The sequence below is a fragment of the Echiichthys vipera genome (assembly GCF_963691815.1).
Source record: "Echiichthys vipera genome assembly, chromosome: X".
In the NCBI taxonomy this organism is placed as follows: domain Eukaryota; kingdom Metazoa; phylum Chordata; class Actinopteri; order Perciformes; family Trachinidae; genus Echiichthys; species Echiichthys vipera.
The window spans coordinates 8683830-8706978 of record NC_139825.1 but is presented as its reverse complement, the minus strand read 5'-3'; the positions used below and the strand labels follow the sequence as shown (position 1 = coordinate 8706978).

Genomic DNA, 23149 nt, shown 5'->3' with positions numbered 1-23149 from the left:
AGTAATCCGTAATCCAGGAAACCAGGGGAGGGTCCACCTGCATCGCCGTCAGCTTCCGTCCCAGCAGAGCAGGCCGGATGGTGTTGAACGCACTTGAGAAATCCATGAACAAGATTCTCACTGTGGTCCCCGCTCTGTCCAGGTGGGCGCAGGCACGGTTGAGCAGGAAGATGATAGCATCCTCCACTCCTAGTCTCAGCTGGTAGGCAAACTGTAGAGGGTCCAGTGATGACCTGACCAGGGGCCTTGCTGCCGTGATGAGCTGACCAGGTGCCTTGCTGCCGTGGTCCTGTGTGCTGGTCCCTGCTGATGGTGGTGGTGCCTGCTGCCCTGGTCCTGTGTGCAGGTCTCTGCTGATCGTGGTGGTGCCTGCTGCCGTGGTCCTGCATGACGCTTGCTGCTACTTCAATAACTATTAGTCATTTATTTTGTCACTAGTTTTATAAATTATAAATTATAAATTATAAAATTTGTAGCCATAAAAACACCATCAGTGGTATGTCTTGCTGTATCGTAGCTGCTATTGCCCCTACTCATCATTTTGTCATAATTATTTTCATTTTCATGTTCTGTCACCTTGGATGTGCGTGTTCCTGCTGTTCTGCTATGCAGACTGCCATAACATGTGGGTCATGTTCACATTACTATAGATATTGTTATAGTTACTGTTACTCGCTGGCTGCTTGCATCTCTGGAAGTGTGTCAGTCTCTCTGTCTTTTGTCTATCTTTGTGTTTCTCTCTTTCTCTCTCCTTTTCTTCCTCCCCAACCGGTCAAGACGGATGGCTGTCCTCCACAGAGCTGGGTCTGTCCGACGTTTCTGCCTGTTATAGGGAAGGTTTTCGTTGCCACCGTACTCTATGGGGGAATTGCTGGGTCTATGCCTACTCTGTAAAGTGTCCTGAGATAACTTTGGTTATGATTTGGCACTATAAATAAAATTGAATTGAATTGAATTAAACTGGCAAATGCCCATTAACACATCGGCCATAATGAATCTGTCATTAGATCCAAAAAAGTTCAATATTATTGTTGTAGGAGCCCAGTCTAACTATGTAGAGGCTACCAAGGTGACTTTACACTGAAATGACCTGGCTGAAGTACTGTATTGTTGTTACCTTTTCTTGTGTTACATTCAAGAATCTGCAGGAGGTTATTTGTTTGCAGAATAACACTCATTTATTTTGATTTCATTGTGGCCGCCTAGGTAACTGAGCACAGGACTACAGCATTGCTGTTGCAATAAATACTTAATTTTGTGTATTAAAATCAATAAATGACAATTCTGTGATAAAACATAATGGAAAGTAATCAAAGGGACAGTAAAATATTCTATAAGCTGCTGCCAACATTTCAGTCTCTAATGCTGAGGTTACAGTATCCACAGACGAGTTGGATGCAACTGATTAACAAGAGAGCAGAGAACTGACCTTCCTCACCTTAAATGATTGATGAAAATTAAATTAGGACCTTATGTCATCACAGTAGGATTGAACACAGCTCTTTTTTGGAAAACTGTGAACAAGCAATATGGGATTGATGATCCTGCTATTCCAGGCAAAAAAATCCCCCTCGATATCACATTAAAGTTAGCCCATGGAGAGCTACACCAGTCTGAGCTGTTTAAAACCAAATGACAGTCATTAATCAAAGGCTAATTACACAAAATCACAAACAACAGTGTAGGAAATGTCCAGGATGTTGGGAGGCTAGCTTTTAATGTGATTCTAGTCCTGGGCTTAGACCTGTCATTGGACAGCCTCCAGGGACAAGCTTAGATCACACACCTCCTTGACCTTTGGCTTAAAGAGGCTGTTACTGGTGCAGCTTATCCCTGCAAGCTGAAACAAATGGCGAGTTCAGTCCTTTGTGTCCTGAGAGTTCTTGTTTTGGCCCGTATTTAGCGGAAATCTTAAATTGTTGAATAGCTTGTGGCATGTAACGCCTTCTGACTTAAAGTGAAATTCTGGCGTAAAACAATCCCATGATCTCTTTCGACACTTGCACATATCAAATAAGCAATCTAGACAGATATTTTTCATGTATAAACTACTAACGGAGATATCCTGAAGAGTAGCTAACAGTTGCTAACAGTCGCTAACAGCTGGACGAGGTTAACACTGATTAGCTCGGGGCGGTACGTTGAGGGCATTAAAATGTCTTTTTTAATCTCTCATATAACACCAAACCTCTTCAGTTGCATGATAAGAGTCCCTACAGATAAAACAAAGCACCAACAATGTAGTTAGGGAACCCGGAGTTTATTAAAAGAGTGTTTCAAAAGACTTACCAACTGGCCCCTGTACCAGCTCCTCTCATAGTAAAGTGTTAGCCACATCCGACTGTAAGCGACTCTACTGGATATCTCCGTTAATAGTTCTTGCATGAAAAAACTGTCTCAATGGCTTATTTGATGTGTTCAAGTGTCGAAAAAGACTATGGGATGATTTTATGCCAGAATTTCACTTTAAGACTCTGGTATGATGTAATGACAGGACAGATGCCCAAGGTAGTCCCACTAGGCAGTTTCTGGTGGTTTCCATTAATTTCACATTGTCCATGCTGGTCTTATGTTGGAGTGCAGTTGTTTAATATATTGGTCAAGCAGGCTGAGAATGACCTTCCATACTAAGTTTAATTCATGTAGAATCATTCATTTCAATCAATATTAACAGGACAATACTGATCTTATAAAGAAGTTTTGGGTATTGACTATGATGTGACTGATCAATTTTCCCTGCATTAAAACAGCTATTTCTTCTCTTGCTGTGTGAGTAACACATATCCTATATTTGGGAGTAAGAGAGCACTGGTATATGTAATTAGTATTAGCAGATATCCTGAGTTGGACTGGTACATCCCAAGATAATTTCATCTCTATAAGATTCCAATGAAAGACGCCTATCACCTAGTGTGTGTCAAACCAAGTGTGTTCAAGCATTATAAATCACTTAGTGAGCATTTACTACTTTCATTTGTTTTGTTTCTTTGAAACTAGGTGATGATTATGCCTTTTAAACTCTGAACTCCAAGACTGCAACCTGAATATAACACACCACCTAAGACTATTTAACATAACATAACTGTTTTTCACACTGTTGATAATATTAGCTCATTTTTTTTAGTTGTTATAAATAAAAATCTGACCATGTCTTTCAACATTGCACCTTTAAATCCTTATAGAAAAGTAACTTTAATGATGGGGAAAAACATGGAATTTAAAGTAGGCTAAATATGTTATGGTAATCACTTACATGACACAGCCCTGTCAGCTTGTATCTTCTTCAATTATACATAATTTCCATGTAAATATGGATAATTAAAAAGTAAAGTGGGCCCATTATAATTACAGGTATCATCCACAGCTTTGAATCACTGAGATGTAATTGGAGAACAGCAAAGAGAAGATGAGTCACAGCGATCTGGCTGCCCGCGACAAAAACCAATAGTGTTCATCTGACACAGAAAAGCTTGCCGCCAATACATGAAATTCATTATCTTGAGAGCATATTCAAGACTTTCTTCACCTACAAACAAGTTTTAAAAACTGGACCTCGGAAGTGAGCAAACAGATGAAATTTAACTGCAGATATTTCTATAATAAAGTGTTTGTCGCTGACTGCTTGCCAATTATAACTCTGTAGAGGATGAAAACAAGCATTCTGTTGACAGTTGTTATTGAACATTTGACTCAAGCAGTTTTGGAAAAGGCTATAAATGCTTCCCCACATGGCACGACTTTATTTAAATTAAAAAAAATTAGATACAGCTTGATCTATTTCAGTTAATTCAAACAGTCTTGAAATAAAACCCAGGTACATTTAATGAAAAAAAAGTATTTGGACTTGCTGAGGGTGTTTAGCTGGCTGCCTGCATGTTTTACTGGTACGGATGACTACAGCGCAAGAGCAGGTCAGTATTCTAGCTAAATAATTTGCAGAGAATCTTTTCCTATTAGCCTAACTACCAAATGCTGCATCTTAAGGCCTAGAAATGACTCAAAATAGATGTGGTGCCAAACAGCCAGGAAGACAAATATAATGCCTGGATGACACACATTTACAGAGGACATGGTCATACAAAGACATGGACATTAGATGTAGGACAATAGCAGGGACCAGAGAAATGCACGAGTTATATACAAGAACTAGGATGATCATAGCTCTTAGAAAACCGATTAGAGGGCCTTTTTTAGCTCCTACTTCAGAGTAGGTACTTTCCTGGCATAAGAGAAACTACTAGCCAGCCATCTTCTAGTTAGCTTGCAAGCCTGCTATTTATACCATACTTCCATTAAAGAGGTCATAATGCCAAAAGACACATTACTTTTTGTTCAACAGCCACAAGAGGGCACGCTTACAGCGTGACTGCCATTTTGGACTGAATGTTGCTCCGAGTTGCTAACACAGCATTGTGTAGTTAAGTCTGGCTATGTGAGATTAATATCAAACTAATGTAAAAGCATAAAGCATGAGTTACCATATTTTATTTATGAAGAACCACAAGCAGTGTTTTTGTATTAACTGCTCAAATTACATGAGTATACCTGGGGAATTTTTGGTGGCACTCGTCCTCCGTTGTAATGCAGCAACGCTACCCCGATGGGCCGTGTCAGCATTGTGGACTGCACCACTTTTCTGTAGGCTATTCTCCCAACCTGTGTAGAGCAAGGGGCGGGAGCTGTTTACCAGTGACCTAATGAGCTGTGTGAGGGGGGGCTTTTTGTGATGTTGAGGCTGAGGAAGAGCTGGCAGGGTGTGTCATCTTCCCCTCATTTGTCTCACTGTGGGAGGGACGACCATTCTCCTCAGTGAGATGCCTCATATTGCTAACATAAACAGTGCTAGTGTTAATAACAGGGCTGACAATGCTAACATCATGCAGCTTCATTTTAAAGTATAGTGACTTAAAAGTTAAGTCCATAATTTATTTATATTTTCTTTTGCTAACATTAAATATTTACACAGCTAACAGCAATGTTCAGCATTCCAAAACCGATTTATCTGACTCATTCACAAACATTGACGTTAGTTTAGCTGGGTTCCCAGATCTTGCAACGCTTTGTTGGTGAGATAGTTCTCAAACAAAGTTAATTTTCTCCTGATCCGTTTGTCTGAAAAATGCCATTTTGGTGGCAGAATGTTCTGGAGACATGTGGCCAATATTTACTTCAGTGATGAAGTAAATTTGTGGCTAATAGAAAGGTCATAATCTGTGTTCACATTGACCTCAGCCATTGGAATCAATACACTCAAGACCTGCCGCTAGTCTCCCACGGATGGCTGCAGGATGGCTCACCCTATCTCTAAGGGGGACTCTAGCCACCCTCCCGAGAAAACCAATTTTGGCCACTTGTACCCGCAACCTTGTTCTTACGGTCATGACCCAGCTTCCATGACCATAGGTGAGGGTAGGAACGAAGATTGACCGGTAGATTGAGAACTTTGCCTTACGGCTCAGCGCTCTTTTCATCACAACGGTGCGGTAGAGCGACTGCAATACCGATCAGCTTCTCCGATATTCCGGCCAAACTCACGCTCCATCGTCCCCTGACTCGTGAATAAGGTCCAGAGGTACTTAAACTCCTTCACTTGGGGTAAGGACTAATTACCTACCGGAAGTAAGCAATCCACCGGTTTCCTGCCGAGAGCCATGGCCTTAGATTTAGAGGGGCTGATCCTTATCCCAGCCGTTTCACACTCTGCTGCAAACCGATCCAGTGAGTGCTTAAGGTCACAGACCAACGATGCCATCAGGACCACTTCATCTGCAAAAAGCAGAGACGAGATCCTCAGGCCACCGAATTGCAACCCCTCACCACCACGACTATGCCTCGATATCCTGTCCAAAAAAAAATCACAAACAGGATTGGAGGCCAACTCCCACCAGGAACAAATCCGACTTACTGCCGCGGATCCGAACATAGCTCTCACTTTGAGTGTACAGGAATTGGATGGCCCTCAGAAGTGACCCCCTCACCCCATACTCCTGCAGCACATCCCACAGTATCTCCGGACCCGGTCATATGCCTTCTCCAGATCCACAAAGCACATGTAGACCCCTCTCCAGGATCCTTGCAAGAGTGAAGAGCTGGACTGTTGTTCCAGGTCCAGGACAGAATCTACATCGTTCCTCTTCAATCTGAGGTTTGACTATAGGATGAACCCTCCTTTCCAGCACCTTGGAGTAGACTTTACCAGGGAGGCTGAGTAGTGTGATACACCTGTAATTGGCACACACTCTCTGGTCCCCCTTTTTGAACAGGGGACCCACCACCCCAGTCTGCCACTCCCTTGGCACTGTCCCAGACTTTCATGCAATGTTGAAGAGACGTGTCAACCAAGACAGCCCCTCCCAACCCAAAGCTTTCAACATATTTACATCTTATTAATATGACATAAATCCACAGGGAAAATGCTTGCCTTGATGCAGGCAGTACCTCTGCCTCAAGGGAGGCGGCGATAGTGAGCAGCCTGATAGCCTGCCACCAGCCAGGTCACGTGGAACTCTAACCTGTGTGCAAAAAGTAAACACAAGAAGTGTGCTGTGCGACGCTGTAGAGCTTAGGACAAGCTGTCATTTCTCGCCCTGAAAAATGGAGGATTTGATTTCTAAACTAAGAAATTTTTCAAAGCTGGACTTTCAGTCAAAGCAAGAAGTCATTTACAAGTAAAGGTAAGATATACTGCAATATACAGTGGCACTGGTGTTTTAAAATGGTTCTCAGCATCCTATTCGCTCCTATTCTCTCATCCTATCCTATTGGCATCCTACTGTATGTTTGTAAATCTGACTTGTGAGTCAGTGCCTCCCCAACCCCAACCCTCACTGCATGTCACTGCATACAACTGCATAACTGGATGGCCGCAGTCAGTAATTTTGAAGAGGGAGAGTTCGAGGAGGTGGAGCCGCATGGGAGGACAGGTCTCTCTTTGCCGTGACTGGTTGCTGGTAGGGCAGTGGTCTCATTAATGGATGTTTTTAATCTGTTAAATTCGTAATGGAGATAAATCATTAACATCCCTACCTTACACCCTCTGTGGGTGCTCTACTCTTTGGCTTAGCAGACAGTACAGCCATTTTGTCCACAGGTTCCGGCTTTATACCCTATCAAGTTAGGTAGGACAGTTAGCAGAAAATATTGCTAACAAGTGTAACAACAGATAAAATGCCTTTTTTCTTGACTTGCCAAAGTTCTGGGCTATTCTCCCTCAGTACAGCTTAGCACAGGGGGATATGCTGGCACCTTCAGCTGGGAGTAGTGTGCAGAATAGAACAGTAAAGTAACCCAGTGGTTGCACAACACTGTTCCAGCCACACACTTGCAGCTGTGATGCATCATTTCCACAAGACTGGAGTCGTTCAGTAACACCTGCAAAACTAGAAAGTTATTGTAAATACATAAGTATCTTATCTTGATTTATTGTTTAAACATTCCATTTAGGATGCAATCTTGGTTTATAATTTTTTTTAGATGACACTAATCTAAAAAAAAAATAAAAAAAAAATAGATTAGATAATGACACCCTCTCCGGGAACCATCACCTTATCGTGGTGGAGAGTTTTGTGTGTCCCTGTGAACCTGAGGGCTGTGTTGTCTGGAGCCTAGTGCTCCTGGTAGGGTCTCCCATGGCAAAGTGGTCTCAGGCGAGGGGCCGGACTAAGAATGGTTCACAAAGACTCGATGGACAAACAACAAAGAGGAAGAGAGACCCTGCCCAGAGGAAGCCCAGGGCCCCCATCTGGAGCCAGGCCCAGACGGAGGGCTCGCCGGCGAGCGTCTGGTGGCCGGGTTTGACACGGAGCCCGGCCAGGCACAGCCTGAAAAAGTGGCGCGGCACCTCCCTCCTCTCCATCCTGTGGGCCCACCACTCGCAGGAGGAACCACTTGGGTCGGGTGCGCTGCTGCAAGGGTGGCAGTGAAGGTGAGGGGCCTCGACGGACCAGACACGGGCAGCAAAAGCTGGCTCTTGGGACGTGGAATGTCACCTCTCTGTCGGGGAAGGAGCCGGAGCTTGTGCGGGAGGTGGAGCGCTACCACTTAGATCTGGTGGGGCTTACCTCCACACACAGTCTCGGTTCTGGAACCATACTCCTGGATAGGGGTTGGACACTATTCTTCTCTGGAGTTGCCCAGGGTATGAGGCGCTAGGCAGATGCCGGGATACTCACAAACCCCCGGCTGAGCGCCGCGGTGTTGGAGTTCACCCCGGTGGATGAGGGGGTCGCCTCCTTACGCCTGCGGGTGGTAGGGGGAAAAACTCTGACTGTTGTTTGTGCATATGCACCGAACAGCAGTTCAGAGTATTCGGCCTTCTTGGAGACCCTGAATGGAGTCCTGCATGGGGCTCCGGTAGGGGACTCCATAGTTCTGCTGGGATACTTCAACGCCCACGTGGGCAACGATGGAGACACCTGGAGAGGCGTGATTGGGAGGAACGGCCTCTCTGATCTAAATCCGAGTGGACGTCAGTTATTAGACTTCTGTGCTAGTCACAGATTATCTATAACTAACACCATGTTCGAACATAAGGATGCTCATAAGTGTACGTGTTACCAGAGCACCCTAGGCCAGAGATCGATGATCGATTTTGTGATCGTATCATCTGATCTGAGGCAGTATGTTTTGGACAGTCGGGTGAAGAGAGGGGCAGAGCTGTCAACTGATCACCATCTGGTGATGAGTTGGATCAGAGGATGGGGGAAGATTCTGGACAGACCAGGTAAACCCAAACTAGTAGTGCGGGTGAACTGGGAACGTCTGGAGGAGGCCCCTGTCCGAGAGATCTTCAACTCACACCTCCGGCGGAGCTTTTCTGGCATCCCTGTGGAGGTTGGGGGCATTGAACCGGAGTGGGAAATGTTCAAAGCTTCCATTGCTGAAGCTGAAGGGGTGAGCTGTGGCCTCAAGGTCTTAGGTGCCTCAAGGGGCGGTAACCCTCGAACACCGTGGTGGACACCGGTGGTCAGGGAAGCTGTCCGACTGAAGAAGGAGGCCTTCCGGGATATGCTATCCCAGAAGACTCTGGAGGCAGTTGCAAGGTACCGACAGGCCAAAAGGGCTGCAGCCTCTGCTGTGTCAGAGGCAAAGCAGCAGGTGTGGGAGGAGTTCGGAGAAGCCATGGAGAAGGACTTTCGGGCGGCACCAAGGTGCTTCTGGAAAACCATTCGACATCTCAGGAGGGGGAAACGGGGAACCGTCCAAGCTGTTTACAGTAAGGACGGGACGCTGGTGACCTCAGCCGATGAGGTAATCGGGCGGTGGAAGGAGCACTTTGAGGAACTCCTTAATCGGACTTACAAGCCCTCTTTTGTAGAGGCAGAGCTGGAGGCTGATGGGAAATCGTTGTCAATATCCCAGGCGGAAGTCACTGAGGTAGTCAAAAAACTCCACAGTGGCAAAGCCCCAGGGGTTGATGAGATTCGTCCAGAAATGCTGAAAGCTTTGGGTTTGGAGGGGCTGTCTTGGTTGACATGCCTCTTCAACATTGCATGGAAGTCTGGGACAATGCCAAGGGAGTGGCAGACCGGGGTGGTGGTTCCTCTTTTTAAAAAGGGGGACCAGAGGGTGTGTGCCAATTACAGGGGTATCACACTACTCAGCCTCCCTGGTAAAGTCTACTCCAAGGTGCTGGAAAGGAGGGTTCGTCCTATAGTCGAACCTCAGATTAAAGAGGAACAAAGTGGATTCCGTCCTGGACGTGGAACAACGGAGCAGCTCTTCATTCTCGCAAGGATCCTGGAGGGGGCCTGGGAGTATGCTCATCCAGTCTACATGTGTTTTGTGGATCTGGAGAAGGCATATGACCGGGTTCCTCGGGAGATACTGTGGGAGGTGCTGCGGGAGTATGGGATGAGGGGCTCACTTCTGTGGGCCATCCAATCTCTGTACACCCAAAGCGAGAGCTGTGTCCGGATCCTCGGCAGTAAGTTGGATTCGTTACCGGTGGGGGTTGGCCTCTGCCAGGGGTGCGCTTTGTCACCAATCCTGTTCGTGATTTTCATGGACAGGATATCAAGGCGTAGTCGTGGTGGGGAGGGGTTGCAGTTTGGTGGGCTGAGGATCTCGTCTTTGCTTTTCGCAGATGATGTGGTCCTGATGGCATCGTCGGTCAGTGACCTTCAGCACTCACTGGATCGGTTCGCAGCCGAGTGTGAAACGGCTGGGATGAGGATCAGCACCTCTAAATCTGAGGCCATGGCTCTTAGCAGGAAACCGAGTTCAAGTACCTCGGGATCATGTTCACGAGTGAGGGGACGATGGAGCGTGAGTTTGGCCAGAGAATTGGAGAAGCGGGGGCAGTGTTGCAGTCGCTCTACCGCACCGTTGTGACGAAAAGAGAGCTGAGCCGGAAGGCAAAGCTCTCGATCTACCGGTCAATCTTTGTTCCTACCCTCACCTATGGTCATGAAAGCTGGGTCATGACCGAAAGAACGAGGTCACGGGTACAAGCGGCCGAAATGGGGTTTCTCAGGAGGGTGGCTGGAGTCTCCCTTAGAGATAGGGTGAGAAGTTCAGTCATCCGTGAGGAACTCGGAGTAGAGCCGCTGCTCCTTAGTGTTGAAAGGAGCCAGTTGAGGTGGTTCGGGCATCTAGTAAGGATGCCCCCTGGGCACCTCCCTAGGGAGGTGTTCCAGGCACGTCCAGCTGGGAGGAGGCCTCAGGGAAGACCCAGGACTAGGTGGAGAGATTATATCTCCACACTGGCCTGGGAACGCCTCGGGATCCCCCAGTTAGAGCTGGTTAATGTGGCCCGGGAAAGGGAAGTTTGGAGTCCCCTGCTAAAGCTGCTGCCCCCGCGACCCGACCCTGGATAAGCGGATGAAGATGAGATGAGATGAGATAGATAATGACACAAAAAAATGACAATTATTAATTAAAATTCTGTTTTGTACATCTGCAGTCCTCTGATGAGGTATGTTTTGTGGAGAACAAGGTAAATCTAGCATATAACTAAACTCCACTTTAGTTCCCTTTGCACCATTAATCATCTTTTATTTTGGCTATATTTAATATAGAGCAACTTTCTTCAAATTACAGGTGGTTTGTCGGATTTGTAGCAAAGAATTCTCAGACAATGAGCTCACAGTCCATGCTAGCCTATGTGGAGAGTGATAATCTGCTTTGTTCCGCTCTGTATACTATAGATTTTTTTCATAGATTATGAATACCTTAGTTCTGAAAAAACAACCCCTGGTTGTGGACACTCTTTTCAAAGATAAAGTTGCCCTTTCTATTCCCCTTGTGACAAACGTGAAGCGTGCGATGTCCACATTTCCCACTCCCTGATCCGCCCTTACTCTAAGATGAAAATACATTTTAATGACACTTAACAAGCTTTACTTGAACTTTATGGAGATGACATGATCTTGTTGTTAGTATATCATTTTAAAGTAATACAATCTGAGAAGTCAAAAACTGCCAGTTTTCCCAATATTTGTTAGTTTTGGCAGGACAATATACCTTGATGGTAGGCCATGAAGCTGGGTTGATCTCAAGAAGAACGAGAATGCTGTCGATGCTCTGTTATTTGTTGCAGCATCCAAGTCCAACATCTGCCATAAAACCACATGGAAAATGTTCTACTTTTATCTGTTGTATTATATACAATTTTAATCTGAAATACACAACTATGCTCACTCAAGATGCTTTGTAAAGGTAAAGCAAGATCTAATTAATTTTTTGATCTTAACAGGAATTATATACTGACCTCTACTGGCCAATGCAATTATTAATAATCTACATTAACCCTCTGAGGTTGACGCCCTGATCCTTTTACTGCATCCTGACGCTGGCAGCAGATCACAAGTGGATAACATGGACATACACAAGTACCGTTATGGAACTGATTCGGCCAAGCTGCGGCGAGGATTACGGTGCTTCTGGGCCAGAGGCTTCATTCCTCCCACACAGTAGAAGTTGAAGTAGAAGTCCTGCTGCATGGGGAGGAAGAATTTATTCCCTCCCCCACCCCCTCCACTGTCTGCACAGGACCTCCAGGTCAGGAGGGTTGCATCTGTTCTTACTAAAATGACAACTGACAACAGCAGAGAGGAGCAGATTTAAAGTTCTGCAGCAACAATGTGATAGGCTTTGGGAAACCGAGTCTGGTTGTTTAATGTGAGTGAATGCCCATAATCCGCTCAGAATGAGAATGTACAGATAGCCTTCCTTACTTAACTTTCACTAAGCTTCATATGCCTCATGTGTCCTGTTTCAGATGATGTTTCTGGCTATGGGGGGACAGTGAGTAAGTGAATTGGAACACACTGTGTTATGTGATGGAACCCTCCAAATCAGCAAAGTTTGATATGTTGAAAAAGGTGATAAAATCAAAGGAGATGCATACGCAGTATCTGTGTTGTTCATTTCTATTCAGTGCAGCCATGACATTTGTATTGTTTAGGTCAACACTTTGGATTAGGCAATACATCAATTTCTCATTAGCATCTGTCTTCCAACACTTGTTCGTATCGTGTGATAATCACCACATAATATATTTAAATATTTAAAACAACCAAAACACAGTATGCAAGATGTTACATATTGAGAATTAACATTGACAGAATCATATATTGCAGCATCACTCTTTTACCTCTAACACCCTCCATGAATATTATTCTCTTTTTGTTTATTTATTCTTCTCATCTTCTGAATTCATATGGCAGCCTGTCAAGACCTACCTGGGGCTTCAGAATCTACAGTTTTCTCTTGTGTATTTCTGCTTTGGCTTTAAATGCATCCGGAACAGCACATATTCCACAGTTTGCCCACAGGAACTGTGGCATATGTGCCTACATATAAAGTAAAAAATGTGTTATATTCCTGACCAAATTTCATATATCCTCTGGCAGCATTCACTTTTGTTTCCTGCAGAGCTGCACACACATGTAAGCACACTCACCTGATGAAGCCTTAAGTCCAGGTCTGAAATATATATATATATCTGTGTGACATGTCTAATGTGATGAAGAATAAGAAGTACAATATCAAGCGTATTCAGTATCACTTAAATGCATCTTTACATCTATTGTATGTGTTCCACAAAGCTTTTCGCTGCTCATTTTGTTTACTCTCAGGTATCACAGTAAAACTGCGTTCTTAAATACCTCACATGGATGAATGTTGACAAAAAAATAATACCATTGTTGTTTTGAACAGTTTTGAGCCATGTCTGAAGCTGCCACGAGCCCCTCACAGGACGCCGATGGTGGCTGAGACATGATCATGCTACTGGAAGCCATCGATAAATACATGCAGATGCTGCATCTGGGCTTTCATTGGTGGGCCATGTGATCAATCCCCATTGTTTTAACTTACTATCTCATAGATCCCCAAAGAAATTTAAGTCAAAAGCAACTTGACTTGGTTGTTTGTAGGTTCACCTCTCATCCAAGAAGCTTCATCAGTTCATGTACACATCTGACCAGGCTGGGACTGGTCATACACTCTGGTGTGGAGATACAGGTATTTAATCTCTAGTGAGGAAATGATGTCACTAACCCTAACCCTAACCCTCTGTGCCCCAAGTGCCAGTGAAAGTCGTTGAAGTAAAAGTCGTTGGTGGGAAGTTGGTTCGATTTTGTTAGTGCTCTATTGAGTCTTAACGAGAGTCGCTGGAGTCACAGGAGGCCATTTGTGAACAGTTGCTCTTTGAGTTTAGATTGTTGAATCTCCTGGGAAGAGATGAAAGGGCTGAATTGTAAATTGGAGAAAAGTGGTGTCTCAGACCTCCTCCTCTGTTTAGCGATGGTTTCTCTACTTTTGCATAGATGGCTTCTTCTACTCCTCTTTCAAACCATCTGTCCTCTCTGTCCAGTATGTGGACATTGTTGTCATCAAAGGAGTGGGCTTTCTCCTTGAGATGTAAGTGGACAGCAGAGTCCAGGCCTGACAAGCTAGCTCTCCTGTGTTGAACCATGCGTTTATGCAGTGGTTGTTTTATTTCTCCAATGTAGAGATGTTTGCATTCCTCGTTACATTGGACAGTATAAATCAGATTGATTTTGTGGGAGTGTGGTTTTCTGTCCTTGGGATGTACTAGTCTCTGTGTGTGTTCCTGGGTTTGAAATACACAGGGATGCAGTGTTTGTTGAAGATCCTCCTGAGTTTCTCTGATACCCCAGCCACATATGGGATGACTATGTTGTTTCTCTTGTTGTGGTTTTCTTTCTCGAAGCAGCTGCCGTTTTCACAAAAGTCCAGCTGGGGTAACCACAAGTTGTGAAGGTGCCCCTCAGGTGCTTGCGTTCTTCCGCTTGGGCCTGTGAGCTGTCCTTTGAGCACAACAATGACCACATCCTTGACAGAGAGGAGAGATGGTTTAAAAAGGAGTAAAAGAAGCCATCTATGCAAAAGTAGAGAAACCATCGCTTAACAGAGGAGGAGGTCTGAGACACCACCTATTTCCAATTTCCAATGCTGCCCTTTCATCCCTTCCCAGGACATTCAACAATCTAACCTCAAAGAACAACTCTTCACAAATGGCCTCAGGTGCGTCCAATGCCTGTCGTTATGACACCATAGAACACTAAGGGAGTAGAGTCGGGACTTCTCAACAACGTCTGTCACTTCAACGATTTTCATTGGAACTTGGAGCACAAAGGGTTCCAGTGACATCTTCAGCCTTGTGCATGCCCTCACTAGAGGTTAAATACCTGGATCTCCACACCAAAACTCTGGACCAGTCCCATCCTTGTCAGATTCATGAATGAAGTGATGAAGCCTCTTGAATGAGAGGTGAAACATCTTCCAAGACAAATAACCAAGCCCAGTTGCTTATGACTTAGGTTTCTTTGGGGATAACGATGACCTGGACAACTGAGAATATTTACAGGCTTATTTAATAGAATTTAACTTAAAAGGCAATTAAATATATGGAACTCTTATGGAGTACAACTTTAAGTAACAATCTTGATACTAAATTAAGCTAATTATTTTTTATGGTGGGTAAAGAAAAGACAAAAATCTAGTATTTAGTAATTAGTAATATATCAATAAGATACTGAAAATGATGTTTGTCAAATGTTTTTCAATGGGCAAGCTTGGTGCTGAACTGCAGTTCCTCGAATGGCCACTTGAGGCAAGTGAGTCAGTCCCCATAGACACCAAGTTAAAATGTACCAGTCTCTAAACATGTTTAAAGACTGGTACAATAAATGGGGGTGGGGAAATTGATGGACAATTCACCCATTTAAATGATATAAAGGCTTAAAGCTGGTAACTGTTACTATCTATGCAAGATATGGTATTTTGTTAGGAAAACCCACATTTTTAATTTAACCAAATATCATCTCATCTCATCTCATCTTCAACCGCTTATCCGGGGTCGGGTAACGGAGGCAGCAGCTTTAGCAGGGGACCCCAAACTTCCCTTTCCCGGGCCACATTAACCAGCTCTAACTGGGGGATCCCGAGGCGTTCCCAGGCCAGTGTGGAGATATAATCTCTCCACCTAGTCCTGGGTCTTCCCCGAGGCCTCCTCCCAGCTGGACATGCCTGGAACACCTCCCTAGGGAGGCGCCCAGGGGGCGTCCTTACTAGATGCCCGAACCACCTCAACTGGCTCCTTTCAACACAAAGAAGCAGCGGCTCTACTCTGAGTTCCTCGCGGATGGCTGAACTTCTCACCCTATCTCTAAGGGAGACTCAAGCCACCCTCCTGAGAAAACCCATTTGTACCCGCGACCTCATTCTTTCGGTCATGACCCAGCATGAAAGCTGGGTCATGACCGAAAGCTGAGTCATAACCGAAAGAATGAGGTTGCGGGTACAAGCGGCCGAAATGGGACCATAGGTGAGGGTAGGAACGAAGATTGACCGGTAGATCGAGAGCTTTGCCTTCCGGCTCAGCTCTCTTTCGTCACAACGGTGCGGTAGAGTGACTGCAACACCGCCCCCGCTGCTCCTATTCTCCGGCAAACTCACGCTCCATCGTCCCCTCACTCGTGAACATGATCCCGAGGTACATGAACTCCTTCAATTGGGGTAAGGACTCATTCCCTACCTGGAGTAAGCAATCCACTGGTTTCCTGCTGAGAGCCATGACCTCAGATTTAGAGGTGCTGATTCTCATCCTAGCCGTTTCACACTCGGCTGCGAACCGATCCAGTGAGTGCTAAAGGTCACTGACCGACGATGCTATCAGGACCACATCATCTGCAAAAAGCAGAGACTCTCTCCACCACGACTACTCCTCGATATCCTGGCCATGAAAATCACGAACAGGATTGGTGACAAAGCGCACCCCTGGTAGAGGCCAACCCCTTCCGGGAACGAATCCGACTTACTGCCAAGGATCCGGACACAGCTCTCGCTTTGGGAGTACAGAGATTGGATTGCCTACAGAAGTGACCCCCTCACCCCATACTCCCGCAGCACCTCCCACAGTATCTCCCGAGGGACCCGGTCATATGCTTTCTCCAGATCCACAAAACACATGTAGACTCGAGGGGCATACTCCCAGGCCCCCTCCAGGATCCTTGCGAGAGTGAAGAGCTGGTCCGTTGTTCCACATCTTGTATCATAAATACATGTATGACATTTGTAAGAAACCAAACCACTTGAGAATCAGTTGAAAATTCAGTGAGAAATGAGGATTGTAGTAGTGGATAGATCTCCTGCCTAGATAGACATACATGCACGAGGAGTCACGGCTCCCCTGTAGGATTTACGTTTGATATATGATCCCGCGATTTTCGTAATATCTTGTGATATTGCGAGAAGTCAGCTGCTGTACAGTGAAGGTGAGAAGATTCATCAAAAATGCATATGGATGTGAGTTGGGGGGTCTATAGGGGCCCCAGGCATCCTGCAGTGCCTATAGAAAGCCATGATACGCTTTTGAAATAGTCCCTTTTTTGTTTTACAGCCTGAAATGATAATACATAAAAATATGTATTTTTCAAGCGTGATTTACACATTTTGCCTTACAACATTCTAGTGAAATATTTTTTTTTATATATATATATATATATATAATTTCTGAAAATTAATAAAAAATGAAAAACTAGAATAGCAGGGTTGGAAAAGTGATGAGTCCCCAGCTGTAATACTTTGTGGAGGAGCCTTTTGCATTAATTACAGCCATCAGTCTGTTTGAATATGTATCTACCAGCTTTGTGCACCTAGATTGGGAAATATTTCCCCATTCTACCTACCCCATATTCTGTGGTGAGCGATGATGGACTGCACTCTTCAAGTCCATCCACAGATGTTCTGTAGGATTCAGGTCAGGGCTCTGACTAGGCCACTCTAGGACATTCACCTTTCTGTCCTTTAGCCACTGTGTTGATTTTATGGAGGTGTGTTTTGGGTCGTAGTCATGCTGGAAGGTGAACTACCTGCCCATTTTAAAGTGTCTAACAAAGGGCTGAAGGTTTTCCATCCATTGTCCCTTCAGTCTAGACCAACTGCCCAGTCCCTGCTGAAGAGAAACAAGCCCACAACATAATGCTGCCACCACCATGCTTCACTGTAGGGATGAGATGTTTTGGGTGGTGTGCTGTGTTTTGTTTCAATCAAACATAGCATTTGGACCTCAGCCCAAAAAGTTCAATTTTGGTCTCATCTGTCAATATATTTTTTGGGAGACTCGGTGTGACATTTTTACAGAAGAGGCTCCACCCTGCCATACATGTAGAACTTGTGAAATTGTTGTCACATGCACAGATCGACCAACCTCTGCCATTAAGACTTGTAACTCCTTCAAGGTCACCATGGGCCTCTTTGTAGCTTCCCTGATCAATCTTTTCCTGGCTCAGTCATCCAGTTTGGAAGGGCGGCCCGATCTAGGTCTGGGTGGTGCCACATGCCTTCCACTTCTGGACAATACTCTAAACGGTCCTCAGAGGGACAGTTAAAGCCTTTGAAATCTTTTTATATCCTTCTCCTAACTCGTGCCTATCCACGGCTTTATCCCTGAGCTCTTTTGAAAGCATCTTTCTAACCATGGTGAATTCTTTGTGTTACCATGCACTACTAGGAGAGGAATCCACAAAGAGCAGCTGATTTTATTCTGAAGTAAAATCAAAAACACCACAATTGATGTCAGGTGGAGACCAATTAACTTGGTGTGTAATCTGGAAGGTGACTGGTTATACCTGAGAATGTTTATAATAGTTATTCTAAAGGGACTCATCACTTTTCCAACACTGCTATTCTAGTTTTTCATATTTTATTATTTTTTTAGAATTTTTTTTTTTTTAAATGCACTTGAAGGTTGTAAGGCAAAATGTGTAAATCACGCTGGAAAAATATATATTTTTATGTATAATCATTTCAGGCTGTAAAACATAAAAGGTATCATGACTTTCTATAGGCACTGTATATAGTTAATTCAGTCAGGCCAAGAAATATAAGATTAGATTTAATTGACCCGGTCTTCTTAATAACATTGTGGTCGTTTAACGATATAGCATGAAACTCAGTAATGTTGATGATGAATCATTTACTTTAACTGTTCCAGGCCATACTGTACATCTACCAGCACACAAGAGAGCACACACAGATTAGCCACAAAGATTGGCTCATGAAGCACACTGTGGTAGGAACAACATGCTCACACTCCTCTGAATCACTTCACTTATTAGTATAACAGGGTCAACTGCATGGTGAAAAAATAATATTAAATTATGTGTGTATATACGTGTGTGTGTGTGTGTGTGTGCGTGCGTGCGTGCGTGCGTGCGTGCGTGTGTGTGTGTGTGTGTATGTGTGTATGTTAGAGGGCCTTGGGGGAACACAGCTCCCCTATTGGTCTTTCAGTCAAAGCCAGAACTGTGTGCTGACTGCGGTCAACACAAAAAAGAACAGCTGACGTGGCCCAACTGTTGACAGGACTCCCTCTCAGCTGTGTGTGTGTGTGTGTGTGTGTGTGTGTGTGTGTGTGTGTGTGTGTGTGTGTGTGTGTGTGTGTGTGTGTGTGTGTGTGTGTGTGTGTGTGTGTGTGCATGCCAAGGATTGTATGCTATTTCTTTAACCTTTATTTAGGTAATTAAGAAGAAATTCTTATTCACAACGGTGCCCTGGCAGAAGGCAAAGCCTCTTGAGGGGAAAAAGACGGCAGCCAACTTCCAAGCAAGTGATTTAATTAATATTTGCTTGATTTTTAACCACAGAGATGAACCATGTCGGGGGAATTCAAACACAGAACATGAACAAAGGTGTCACAGTAGGAAGGAAAATACAGGGACTAGCTCCCAGCCTCTGCTCCGCACTGATAACTATTAATAGCCCTGTATAAACGATGAGTGAGCAAATATGATAGTGATTTCATAGGTTGAAAAGACCTCACAGTTTTGCACTCTGCACAAATAAACAGAGTTATTGCTGTAGATGCAGCTTTGCCAAGCAAAAATACATTTTATACAGGCAGTGTTTTCAGCAGCAACTTGTGTTCACAACTTGTGAGGATCATCAAACTCAACAGTGGCGATTGCTCTAAGACTGCAAGGGAAGAAATATGTACTGCTGTGTGTACATTTCATTGACTAAATACACGCTAGAAAGCCTTCGTCTTTTGTTCAGAATCAGCGACTTATCACAGGTAACTGGCACAACTTCCTTCTTATTCATCCCAACAGCGCCACAGCGCTTTACACAGTCTGACGCTCAGCTTCTACTGACTTCAATGGGGAAGCATAGAGAGGGTTGATCCACTGCAGCCAAACTAGACGCTCACTGGATGAATGCTGGGCTTTGTCCCGCCCATCGGGCGCTCAGCGTCTCTGGGGGTCTATGGGAAAGGGGGCTCTAACCCGGACCCTCGGTTTCTGCATGATGATTGGATGAGCTGTCTGAGGAGGAATCCTCTTTTGATTGACACATTAATGAGCGAATCAGCGATCTTGAAGAACAAATATACAGCGGAGCATTTTCCAAGTTTTTCATTCCGTTGTTCTGAACTGATCCGGAGACTTTACCGGTTGTGTTTGGCGCCTCTGTTCCGTTTCTTTCCCTAACGAGCAGCGGCAGCTGCGGAGATTCTCCCCCCGTCACTCACACTCACACTCACAGGCGGTCACACTTCACAGTAGCCTGGCGCAGCAGCTCCAGCTGGGCCAAGGCCGTTTAAGCAGCCTAGCTCTGCTGGCCATTGAGAGGACACTGGTCAAGTCCCTGGAAAAGACGCCAGATCATTTTCTTGAAAAGGAACGAAGGGTTGAATTTACATATAAATAAACAAACACATTTATGATGTTGGCCGGAAAATTAGCTTCCCTTCCTTGAAAGACCAGCAGCCGCCACTGCTGTAGAACTAATGATTCACCCAGGGAGATCCTACAATTGTACAATCAAAAGGCAGACAGAGGGAGACAGAATGAGGGAGTGAAGGGAACTATGGCACATGCATGGGTATACATTTAAGACTAGTTTGTCTCATTCATCTTATGTATCTGATTTTGATATTAGACCACTGTAAGCAACGTTGCAAATCAATGAGGAGGACAGTTTTATAGTAGAGCTCTGGCTTTTGACATCAACATGATATTCTTTCACTGTTAAAGGCACACTCTACTAGTATTGTCATGGTAATAAAACATTTACTTTATTTACTATAATAGATCAGAAACAGAATATAAACTAGAAAAGAAACAGTGTTGCTGAAATTGGTAAACAGCTAAAACACACAAAATGAGACCCCTGACAACTGTAGGAGGGCTGCAGTACTATACTTCCGGGCTCAAGTTTCTCTCAATGGCTTAATGGACTTGGAATTGTCTTGTCTAAGCTATTCAGAAAAGGTTGAGTTATTCCCAGCTGTTGATTCGGGATCAGTTGTATGGAGGATGTTAGAAGATAGATCAATCTTGTTTACAGATCCATCCTAATTCCTTAACCGCTATATTAGCATTTGAAACACATTATTGCCTATTATGGTCTTGAACATGACTCGATTTGCTCTGAACGTAGTCATGAGATCTCGACTGGACCTGGCCTGAATCTGGAAGGAGCAAGCAATCTCCCAGCTCTGTGCGAAATAACGCATAGCCGTAGATGGTGTTTATCTTCAATATTGAAAAAACATCAGGTAAAGCACACAGAACTCTACACACACCAGTCGGTTTGGTTACACATGACAGAAATGTCTACGTGTCTCCGACCTATGGTAATTGCTCCCAACAATGCGGTTTATTTCAGCCTGCATGCATGTCTTTAAAGCCTACATTGTTGAAACAGAACAGCTATTGTTGGAACAGCAACCGAGCATTAGGAGAGGGAAGAGGAGAGAAAAGTGACAGCAAAAGTCAGTGCTGTCTAGTTTGACAGTCTTTTCATAGTGGGATTTTGTTTAGACTAGCTATAATGTTCTGTATGTGTCAACTTTGCTGATGTGTTTCGTTATTCTAATGTACAAATGGTGGTGCTAAATTAATTTACAATGTAATGTAATATCCATACAGAATCTATCACTGCATTCATAGCTAACTCCTTTTCTGCCTAGGTCTCTCTTTCTCTTTCAGCCACTGCCTGTGAAAACCAGATGTGAGATAAGATGCTTTGTAGTCCACAAAACAGTTATGTTGCATTTTCTGCAAGTATATGTATATTTGAATAAATTAATGTTGGGAAATCAGTATTATGTTTGAGGATATTTTATTCACTATAGAAATTCTCAATGTAGTTGTTAATGATTTGCCGATATCGGCAGTCGGGTACCCATGCCAACAGCTGAATAAGGGGAGTACTGGCAGTTATTTTTTCCACTTAATGCACTGATCCATACCAAAGCCTGCATCTGCTTCTTTTATTTTGATTCATTCTTTTTTAAGAAGAGGAAGAAATGTGAAATACTAAACCACTGGAGTAGCCCGATAAGATGTTTCATTCACAACGTAAGACCAAAACAGCCTTGTTATTTAACGTAGGCTATGAGTAGAGCAAACTCGTCGCCCGAGAAACCAGCAGCACCAGAGATGCGTAAAGATGTTTCCTGACAGCGCCTCAGCGGCGACTTCCTCTGCTGTGAGAATCAAAACAAAGTCACGCCCACTGCTCCGTACTTTTACCACGATGGTCTGATACACTTCAGAAAACACATTCATGCTTTAACGTAGACTACTCCAGAGTGATCCTGAACTATATTACGCAATACGTGTGTAAAACGTCTGTGTGTGTGAGAGAGAGAGAGAGAGAGACAGACAGACAGACAGAGAGAGCGAGAGAGAGAGAGCGATAGAGAGAGAGAGAGAGAGAGAGAGAGAGAGAGAGAGACAGACAGACAGAGAGAGCGAGAGAGAGAGAGAGAGCCTGGCGTAATCACTGACAACGTAGTTATGACACATATAACACACATATAAACACACGCACGCGCGGGCGCGCGCGCGCACACACACACACACACACCTCCAGTCAGGGAACAATTTGGTGACACGAAGGAAGCATAAACGTTGCCAGCGCCCTGCTCAAATACACCATGTGGCACAGATTAACTACTTACTTTTCGAGCATGACATTCTCCTTGATGGATACCAGGGTGGAGTGGTTACCCTGCTGGAGTCTGCAGGTGGCCAGGTGCCGCTGGTGCTGATCTTTCAGACAGACGTTTTCCTTGCAAAGATCCGTCACCTGGTGCTCCAGCTCTTCAATCCGGACCTTCTGCTTGTCTAGCAGCTCCTGTTGAGTCTCGATGATTTTATTCAGCTCCTTTAGATACTCCGTTGCCTTGCTGGGGTTCTCTGTCGGGTTCTCCATCTCGCAAAAGCCCCGTTGCCCGTCCATGAAGGCGATATCCACACAACCAGGAAAGCAGCTCTCTCCTTCCTTCACACACAAACACGCACACGCGCGCGCTCAATAGTAGTCTAAGTAGACTGAGCACAGTCAAATCCAGAGATCCTCCTTTGTTCCGACATGGCTGGATTGTCGCGCCGTAGTGACAGCTTTGCTGTGAAGTTGGCCGGGTTTGGTGCGCTGCCGTACGCTGCCGCCGCCGCCGCGTCCACAATCTCTGCACCGCAGCCTCCAGTCAGCCACTCCATGCATGGGAAGAGCGTTTAACTCTTTCATCACTGGAGGTTCAGAGCTCCGGTTGCGCGTTCCGCCGTCTCACTCAGGTTCAGGTTTGTGTGTGTTCTGGAAAAAGAGACATCGAGTTTGTTCAATGCATGCGCATCTACTCAACAATAGTAGTAGTTTCTGTTGCGCC

The 23149-nt window shown here is 44.7% G+C and overlaps 1 protein-coding gene across 2 annotated transcripts in view; it reads right to left on the bottom strand.

The window, feature by feature from the left end:
- iqsec1b (IQ motif and Sec7 domain ArfGEF 1b) overlaps nt 1-22861 on the bottom strand; it is a 345135-nt gene extending 322274 nt beyond the window's left edge. For both annotated transcript variants that reach the window (XM_083939507.1, XM_083939510.1), the window contains exon 1: nt 22442-22861. In XM_083939507.1, coding sequence (XP_083795633.1) covers nt 22442-22722 — 281 coding nt within the window. In that variant the 5' untranslated portion in view covers nt 22723-22861. The remainder of the gene's footprint in view (nt 1-22441) is intronic.
- Between the last annotated feature and the right edge of the window lie 288 nt (nt 22862-23149).